The 10,180-nt window shown below is 44.4% G+C and overlaps 1 protein-coding gene across 1 annotated transcript in view; it reads right to left on the bottom strand.

The window, feature by feature from the left end:
• arxa (aristaless related homeobox a) overlaps positions 1–7,939 on the bottom strand; it is a 9,479-nt gene extending 1,540 nt beyond the window's left edge. Inside the window, exons 1-4 of the mRNA XM_017716024.2 lie at positions 7,622–7,939; positions 4,223–4,808; positions 2,549–2,594; positions 469–794 (exon numbers count right to left, since the gene is read on the bottom strand). Coding sequence (XP_017571513.1) covers positions 469–794; positions 2,549–2,594; positions 4,223–4,808; positions 7,622–7,799 — 1,136 coding nt within the window. The 5' untranslated portion in view covers positions 7,800–7,939. The remainder of the gene's footprint in view (positions 1–468; positions 795–2,548; positions 2,595–4,222; positions 4,809–7,621) is intronic.
• Positions 7,940–10,180: the final 2,241 nt, after the last annotated feature.

Raw genomic sequence — 10,180 nt, 5'->3', positions numbered from 1 at the left:
TAAACTTTTAAAAGGTACTTAAACAACTCATTTACAAAAGTGTTGAAACAAAAAAATCCTCAAAAGTGGTCCTCCTAAGGCCTGGAGGCCTGGTGTTCGACACAGTTTGGTCATCAGAGAGCACCTACTAAACCTGGCAATTATCAGATGAGTTGAAACAGTTTTTGCCCTAACTCAGTTTCCCACACCTGAACCAGTGTTCATAATGACTTCAGGTGTTTTGAGAACTGTGACAGAACAAAATATGGCCCGTCTGAGGACTAATTAACAAATCACTGCTCTAAAGTGCTTGCTGTTGTTGTTTGTCACAGATAACAGTAACTTCATTACTCTGGCTAAGCCACATTTACAAATTTTACAAAACAGGTTCTCCTCAGGATTAATAGCCATGACCGTAAGCAAGAACCTTTGAATGGTTGTTAGCCCAGTTGTTTGGTACAGATAATGTAAGGATAAGTCTTGTTCTACCTGCCAAAAGTGGGCCCGATGAAGGCTGGATGTCTGAACATGGCAGTGCCCAGGAAAGTGCCCAAGCCCAGGGGCGTAGCTGGAGGGAGGGCGGAACTGTTGTGCGGAGGCGCCAGGCCTGGGAAAGCTGCGGCTGCGGCAGCTGCTGCCGTCCAGGCTGACTCCAGGGCAGGATGAGGGTGCGGAGGGAACGGGCCTCCCTCTAGGTAGTGGCTCAGGGGATGCGCTGCGGCCAGGGGCCCGGGGAACGGTAGACCTGGAGGGTGAGTCTGAACTCCTGCCTTCTCCCGCTTCCTCCATTTCGCCCTGCGGTTCTGGAACCACACCTGGAGACGGAGCATAGGATTCATTTAAAGGATGCGGATCAAATTTGGAGTGCACCAAACAGAAGAAAACAAAAACTTAATTCACTGGAATCACCAAGATGTCGCTCAGTCATCTCAGATTCTTCGTAAAGGACCATTTGAAGGCATATGAATTTAGCGTTGTATTGTTTGCGATGTAACTGGGTCTTGCGGTATCCTTGATGGTTCAATTTGTATTCTGCATGACACTCCGCATGCTTGTGTGAGCATTGACGCTTCAGTCCATGTGCAATATTCGGCTCTCTTTAATGAGGTGACAAATAGGCGGAAAGTCAAGGGTAATTACATGACCCCTAGGCCCACTCCCTCATGGTCCGTTGGCCTAACTTTTGCTAATTAAAATCTGGTTTGGGCCGCCTAAAAACAGGGTGGAGTGTGGTAATTAAGAGCCTCGTTAACAAAGGATTTCGGAAGAACAGCTCAACGGAGTCCAATAACAATTAATGCGCTTTAAATGAAATTCCTTCAAATGCAAGTGACTCTGAAAGGGGCTATTTAACTTTCCCACGGCTGCCACCGCCACCACCTATGCACCCTTGTGCTCAGGTTGGCCAGGGTCTGCACACACAGCGAGGACAGTGTCAACAGTAGAACAGCGCCCCTAGTACCCCCAACCCCCCCAAGGCACTACCTCTGTCTTTGGCTCTTTTGCATCACAGGGCCTCTGGGGAATTTATGAGTTTTTATCACCTCCTGATCGAGCCCATTAAGTGATTTGTTCCTTCCCAGTCCCAAACAGACATCTGTTGTTTTATGTTGGCAATAACCCCCGGAGCTGCCATGTGTTTGTACTGTCTCTTTGGTTATGGGAGCTGGGCTTGATCACGCAGGCCATGCTTTGAATAGAAGAGAGGAGGAGGGGGAGGAGGGTGATTTGGGGGGGGGGGTGGCAAACACCTTTAATAGTCTCTCACTCCGTTCCAAGTGCAAAGCATCGGATCAATGCTGGTCTATTGCAATCACAAAATGGGAAATCAAATAGCATTATCCCCCCCCTCGCCCCCACCTCCTCTCCCTCAGCCACCACCCCCACCCCCACCCGCTCAGGCGATGAGAATTCAAACAGCATTTTCTCCGCGCTGTGAGCCTGTTTGCTCTCCGCTAAGTGCGCTTTTATGAAGCGCGCCCGCGCGCGTAATTGCCGTTAAAATGTCCGCTCGATTGGACGCAATAACTTTCGATAACGGGAAAAGATCTGGCCGTGACGCGCGGCGTCGTTTAACAAAGTTAAAGACCCCCGAGACTGACGCTCTCTACATGAAATTAAAACGCGCAGCCGTCAGGGAACGAGCACGTGCGTCCTCACGTTCCCACATCCTGCAGCTCAGCTCCGCTCCGAACTGGGTTCTTACCCACATGCAGAACCACACGCATGCTTAAACGGTTCTCCGCGTGGTGACATGGTTCTTCAGGCTGATGGAGAGTGTGTTCTGCGGTTGTTGCGCTGTCGAGCTTTTTGGTGCTGCATAGAGCCCCTTTCAAAAAGGTTCTGTACAGAACCCTGCACAGCACATTCTCCGTCACCATGTGAAGTCACCATGCAAACATCCAGAGGGTTCTCTGAGTGTTCGTGGTTCTATGTAGAACCGTTAAAGAACCATCTAATTTAATTTAAGTGTACGCTCTCGGTGAAGCCCCCGCTCGTGGCAGGTCCTATAAATCAGTGCTGCGGCGCGCGCGGTATTATACAGTAAACCATAAACAGCATCTCTCACCTGCACGCGCGCTTCTGTCAGGTCCAGCCGCATCGCGAGCTCCTCTCTGCAACAACAGCAGCACGCGACACCGGGTTACACACTTACTTACTTACACACACACACACACACACACACACACACACTGCAAGATCCCTGTTGTTCTGTCATAACGGAACCGAAATTAAATCGGGTTTATACAGGAGAGATTAAACCGGATCACCCGGCCTGTTATATGACTGATAATAACACTGATAATAACACTGATAATAACACTGATAATAACACTGATATTACACTGATAATAACATTGATAATAACACAAACACGTGTTTTAAAATACCGGTTCGTTTCTGTGTCTGAATACGTCCCGTCATGACGTCTGTAACGCCGTGCATTTGTTACTAGTGCACGTGCACGAATTAATGTCGATTAATTACCGCAGAAATTCGTGTTAAAAATCGTAGCAAAACCCGCAGGAATTCTGATAAAAGCAGCGCTCTGTAAAATCCAGCTCAGATTATATCTAATCGCTTCCTGCGTTGTTTCTGAATGAGACGAACCTGAAAATGATATTTTTCTGTTTAAATAATCGAATAAATTTGAAGGAAACATAAAATCAAATTTGAATAATTCGACCAAAAGAATTGTGTGTTACATAGTCATATATATATTAGTTATTAGTAGTAGTACAGTATAAATATTGTACTAATACAGTTGTAATTATTAGTAGTAATAATTATTTTTTATTACATTTCTCTTTATATTATTATAATTTTAAAAAATTATTATTGTTTATTATTGTTTACATTATATATATATATATATATATATATATATATATATATATATATATATATATATATATATATATATATATATATATATATAAAATGTGTGAGAATAAGAAGAAATAATTTTCCACAGCAGTCAGTAAAATATGACACTAAACACGTTCATAAGTACCTTTTTAATAAACGCTGTGAAGAGATGGACTCAAACTGTTGCTTCATGCAGCCATAAAGTGCTACACATATATACTACAAATATATACTACACACATACAGTACACATATACACTATACATATATAACACACACATACACTACACTACACATATACACTACATACATACACTACACTACACTACACATATAGAATACACACATACACTGCACTACACACACACACACACACACACACACACACACACACACACACATATATATATATATATATATATATATATATTACTACACATATACACTACACATATATACTATACGTTATGGTGTTGTATATCATTTTAAAGGTCTGAGAAAATGTAAACAGATAAATATGAATATTTTTATAGCTGTATATAAATTCATGTATTAATTCTATTATCATTATTATTGCTATTGGCACTGTTATTGTCATTGACATCATTATTATTTTATTATTGTTATTAATCTGTGTGAATCACACTCAGTTCTGTCAGTGGTAATACAGGCCTGTTTGGTGCTGTAGTTGGTTTGTTGTTATTGATGTTATTTCATCCTGATTTCTTGTTTTTGTAGGGAATAATGATTTTGGTTGTTTTTGCTTCGGTTTTTTTCTAAAAGTTCTATGGGTAAAATTAGCCCCCCAGTGTAAACCCCCCCCCCCCCCCCCCCCCCCCCCCCCCCCCCCAACGCCCCTCCACTCCTCGTGTACCTGGTGAACACGTCCGGGTAGTGGGTCTTCTGGAAGGCCCTCTCGAGCTCCTCGAGCTGGTAGCTCGTGAAGGTGGTCCTGTATCTCCTCTGCTTGCGCTTCAGCACGCCCTCCTCCGAGTCGCTCCCGGCGGACAGGCACGCGCTGTCCTCGCCGTCTTTAGCGTCTCCGTCTCCGTGGCCGCTCTCCTCGTCCTTCGGCGAGGGCAGCAGGCCGGACTCCGCGCTGACCGCCGCCGCCGCCGCCGCTGCCGCTGCCGCCGCCGCCCCGGCCGCCTCCTCCCTCGCGCTCTCCTCCTCTTCCTCCTCCTCGAACTTGAGCGCGCTCAGCTCGCCCAGCTCGTGCGCCTCCTCCGCGGGCCCGAACGAGAGCGCGTGCTCCCGGTACGACTTGCTGCGGCTGATGCTGACCGGCGGCGCGTGGCTGATCTTCAGGCCCTCGCAGCTCTGCTCCAGCAGCCGCTCGCGCTCCCCCTTCTCTCCTGGCTCGAGGAAGCCTCGGCCGGGCTCCACGTATTTGCCCCCAGGGCCGTAGAGACGCCGCAGTTTGGGGGGCAGATGCACGTCCGAGTTGTCTTTAGCGCACACTGAGGAGGAGGAGGAGAAAAAGAGGAACGGACATTCAGAAAAGAGAGGAAGAGTTAACAGCATTAAGACCTACGGTGGTCATTTAAGCTCAGCTGGACGCTTCGACGCTACAGGGCTGAATTCAGCGCCGGGAGCCCGAATATAAACTGCAAACAGGTTCCAAACACTGCAGGAGGAAATTCAGCACCTCACACTCAGAGTGAAGCGCTGTGAGTGAATGAAATATGACTGGAGTAAATGTAATAGCGGAGGAGCTTATAAACGCTCTATAAACACCAAGATTATTAAATAAGTGTTGTAAGAATGTAAGAAACACTTATGAATAATGTCAAAATAGCCATACACTGTAAGAGTGAATAAACACTAAGGACGTATGAAAAACCGAGCAAATGAAAGACTACAGGAGGAATTTTATTACTGTAACAGTGAATATATACGGTAAAAATTCGACCATGTAAGATTAAATGCAGCACTACAGGACAGAATAAATACTGAAACACTATAAGAGTGCGTTCCATACTGTAACAGTGAAAAAAGACTGAGTGACTATACACTGTAAAACAATTCCACACTGTAAAACTCAATTCCACACTGTAAGAGTGGATTAAGAGCAGATATAAAATGAAATGCAGCACTGAATAAGGGTGTATGAAAGACTATAGGAGTGAGTTCAGTACTACAACAGGGAGTAAACACTAATTCAATGCTATGAGAGTAAATAAACAGTATAAAAGTGGATGAAACACTATGAGAGTGAATTAAGCATTATAAGAGTGAATTCAAAGCTATAAGAGTGATGGAACACTTAAAGAGTGAATTAAACACTGTAAGAGTGAATTCAAAGCTATAAGAGTGATGGAACACTTAAAGAGTGAATTAAACACTATAAGAGTGAATTCAAAGCTATAAGAGTGATGGAACACTTAAAGAGTGAATTAAACACTATAAGAGTGAATTCAAAGCTATAAGAGTGATGGAACACTTAAAGAGTGAATTAAACACTATAAGAGTGAAGGCAAAGCTATAAGAGTGATGGAACACTAGAGTGAATTTAAAGCTATAAGAGTGATGGAACACTATAAGAGTGAATTTAAAGCTATAAGAGTGAATGAAACACAATAAAAGTGCATTTAAAGCTAAAAGAGTGATGGAACACTAAGAGTGAATTTAAAGCTATAAGAATGAATGAAACACTAAAAAAGTGAATTTAAAGCTAAAAGAGTGGTGGAACACTATAAGAGTGAATTCAAAGCTATAAGAGTGAATGAAACACTATAAAAGTGAATTTAAAGCTAAAAGAGTGAATGAAACACTATAAGAGTGAATTCAAAGCTAGAAGAGTGAATGAAACACTAAAAAAGTGAATTTAAAGCTAAAAGAGTGATGGAACACTATAAGAGTGAATTCAAAGCTATAAGAGTGAATGAAACACTAAAAGTGAATTTAAAGCTAAAAGAGTGAATGAAACACTATGAGTGAATTCAAAGCTATAAGAGTGAATACAAAGCTATATGAGTGAATGAAACACTATAAGAGTGAATTCAAAGCTATAAGAGTGAATTAAACACTGTAAAAGTGAATGCAAAGCTATAAGAGTGATGGAACACTATAAGAGTGAATACAAAGCTATAAGAGTGAATGACACACAATAAGAGTGAATTCAAAGCTATAAGAGTGATGGAACACTATAAGAGTGAATTCAAAGCTATAAGAGTGATGGAACACTATAAGAGTGAATGCAAAGCTATAAGAGTGAATACAAAGCTATAAGAGTGAATGACACACTATAAGAGTGAATTCAAAGCTATAAGAGTGATGGAACACTATAAGAGTGAATTCAAAGCTATAAGAGTGATGGAACACTATAAGAGTGAATGCAAAGCTATAAGAGTGAATACAAAGCTATAAGAGTGAATTCAAAGCTATCTTATAGTGATGGAACACTATAAGAGTGAATGCAAAGCTATAAGAGTGATGGAACACTATAAGAGTGAATGCAAAGCTATAAGAGTGAATGATACACTATAAGAGTGAATTCAAAGCTATAAGAGTGATGGAGCACTATAAGAGTGAAAACACACTGAAAGGTTTAATGCTACACTGTAAGAGCAGGCTGATCTATTATGAGTAAATTCGGCGCTATGAGAGTGAATAAACAGCATGGACGTGGATGAAACACCGAGGCTGAGTTTAACACTAATGGGGTGTTTTCACGGCTGTTAGTGTGGACTCGACCCAGTCCAGCTGAAACGAACACCGAGAGCGAGCGCGCGTTCAGTCCTGCACTGCATATTTTGCTCTGCGTGTTTTTAAACAGCTGAGCTCTAATCTCCAGTATATCGGTCTCACGCGGCAGGTGGACACCGACTACAGGCGGCTGTAAGTCCTCACGAGCTCACAGTGCAGGTCCTGCGGTGAGCTCTCAGCTCCTCGGCGCTGACCGATTCTAAAGGCCGCTCAGAAAGTCTCCGCAGTCGATTAAACGGACAAGACGGATGGAAAAATCGCCAAAAGTCCAAGTGCTGAGCGTGGACAAAAACACAGTGTCCAGCCTGGACCCGAACGGACACTGCGAGGGGTCAGGAGCTCAATACTGGAGTTGCTGTTTTTTTCTCTCTCTCTCAAAGTTTTTTTCAGGCGCGCGTGCAGTGAAGTCCGCAGGACACTAAGTGACTTTTAACTACTTTCGCACGCGCAGCTGAGCCTCCACAGCGCAGGACTGTTGACGTGCACTTCACAGTCCAGCTCAGCGCGCGCTGTTCCTACACCGTGTGTTCAGCCGTGTGGTGCATGTGGCGCTCGCGCTGCTTACCGTCCGCGGCGAGCTCGTGCTCGGTGGCTCTGGGGAAACTCTGCGCGCCCAGCAGTCTCACTTTGCACGGGCTCCTTCTGCCGAGAATGCTGTCGATGCAGTAGGAGGAGAGCACGGGGGGAGACTTGCTCTTACAGTCGCCGCGCTCGCGCACCTCGTCCTCCAGCTGACTGCTCATTTTTTCACGCTCTCCACTTTTTTAATAAACAAAGTTTTTTTTTCTCTCTCTCTCTCTTCCGCCTCTCTCTCTCCCCCTCTCTCTTCTCCCGAGCAGAGCGAGCGTTCTTCCTTTCTCTCCTCTTACTCTCTCTCGCTCTCTCCCTCTCCCTCACTCTCTTTCTGTAGTCTCTGCTCCCTTTTTCCCGGCGCGCGCTCTACTGTCACACTCCGCTCTCTGCGCTCTGCTGCATTGACGTGCAGCGCCAATCTGATTGGCTGCCGGATTAAAGGGGGGGGGGGGGGGGGGGGGGGTGGATGGGTGATCTTTATTTTTCCATTAAAGTTGAGCGCGCGCAGTGTGGACGGATTAATGAAGCAAAAGAGCCAAGAGCTGCAAGTGCAGATTACAGATAAAGATAAAGAGCAGCGTTTAGGATAAATAAAGGAAAACACGCTCAACACGTCACACAATTAAACCAGGGCTACTTTACACTCGCCAGCATTGATGGAGCTCTCAGATAAAAGAAATAAAACATTCAACAATGACGTTACTTATAACAGCTGTAATAACAACAACAACAACAATAATAATAACAATAATAATAACAACAACAATGATAATAATAATAATAATAATAATATACAAGAAGTGTATGAAGGAATGACTGAGGTGAAATAAAATATTTCGAAGGATATAAATATAAAGAATTTAAATATAAAGAACACGAAAAACACAAGAATTGTGAACAAACAAACACATTTAAAATGATGATAACGCGAGACTCAGCAACAATAATAACAATAATAATAAACAAAGAGAAGAGGGACGTGCGGGATAAACGCAAACATTAACAAACGAAACAAACTGAAAATCACCAATCATAAATAAAATAATCAAATGAACAACAAAAATAATAATAAGTATATAATAATAACATCAGGACGAAACAACAACAACAATATTAACAATCATCAGGAAGGAGAAGAAGGAAAAGGGAGGAGAAGAAGGAGAAGAAGGAAAGGGAGGAGGAGGAGAAGGAGAAGGAGGAGAAGGAGAACAAGGAAAAGGGAGGAGAAGAAGGAGAAGAAGGAAAAGGGAGGAGGAGGAGAAGGAGAAGAAGAAGGAAAAGGGAGGAGAAGAAGGAGAAGAAGGAAAGGGAGGAGGAGGAGAAGGAGAAGGAGGAAAAGCGAGAAGGAGGAGAAGGAGAACAAGGAAAAGGGAGGAGAAGAAGGAGAAGAAGGAAAAGGGAGGAGGAGGAGAAGGAGAAGAAGAAGGAAAAGGGAGGAGAAGAAGGAGAAGAAGGAAAGGGAGGAGGAGGAGAAGGAGAAGGAGGAAAAGCGAGAAGGAGGAGAAGGAGAACAAGGAAAAGGGAGGAGAAGAAGGAGAAGAAGGAAAAGGGAGGAGGAGGAGAAGGAGAAGAAGAAGGAAAAGGGAGGAGAAGGAGAAGAAGGAAAAGGGAGGAGGAGGAGAAGGAGAAGAAGAAGGAAAAGGGAGGAGGAGGAGGAGAAGGAGAAGAAGGAAAAGGGAGGAGAAGGAGGAGAAGAAGGAAAAGGGAGGAGAAGAAGAAGGAGAAGAAGGAAAAGGGACAAGGAGAAGAAGGAGAAGGAAAGGGAGGAGGAGGAGTAGGAGAAGAAGGAAAGGGAGGAGGAGGAGAAGGAGAAGATGGCAAAGAAAAGGATAAAATGAACTAAGATGAAATAAAATAAAAAGCTCTGCACTCCGCATAAGCTGTAATCGATATAAGTGATAAATGATAACTGATTAATTTCAGTATGGCGTCGCGCGCGTATGGATGTGTATATATCTGTATGTATATGAGCGGCTCGGTCCAATCAGCGTAGCGCTGAAACTGCGCCAGTTAGATGCCGCACGCTGTTATTTCAGAATCAGTGTCATAGCACAGCCTGTGCACGAGGCCTGAGTGGGAGAAGCCTTCAGTCGAGCGCGTGCAGGTACACACACACACACACACACACACACACACTCACTCACTCACTCACTTACGCACGGACGCGCGAGCTCGAGCTCGAGCGCGCCCTAATTGGCCGTCCTCTCAGAAGCAGCCGGAGCGATCAGACAGGCCCGATAATGCCGCTGCCGCAGGTGAGCCGGACTCCGCGGCCTGGAGAGGCGGACTGAGAATGTAATTTTAAACGAAAGTGTATTTAAGCCGCGCGCGGATGGCCTGACCCCCGCTCACCGCCATCACCGCTAAAAGGATCATTTTCAGAATTCAATCCCAAAAAACCTCAACAAGCTACAATTTACTCTCTCTCCGCTCTCAGCGCGCTCCGCGGACCCGCTCAACTCCGTTACCGTGTCAGAAGAGGCGCGCACAAAAATAATTACGCCAGGTGACCCACCTGAGGGAAACACGGGCGGTTTGACCTTCATTTGAC

Source organism: Pygocentrus nattereri, chromosome 24, assembly GCF_015220715.1.
Source record: "Pygocentrus nattereri isolate fPygNat1 chromosome 24, fPygNat1.pri, whole genome shotgun sequence".
NCBI lineage: Eukaryota > Metazoa > Chordata > Actinopteri > Characiformes > Serrasalmidae > Pygocentrus > Pygocentrus nattereri.
The sequence above is the reverse complement of the archived record's forward strand: the minus strand, read 5'-3'. Positions and strand labels throughout refer to the sequence as shown.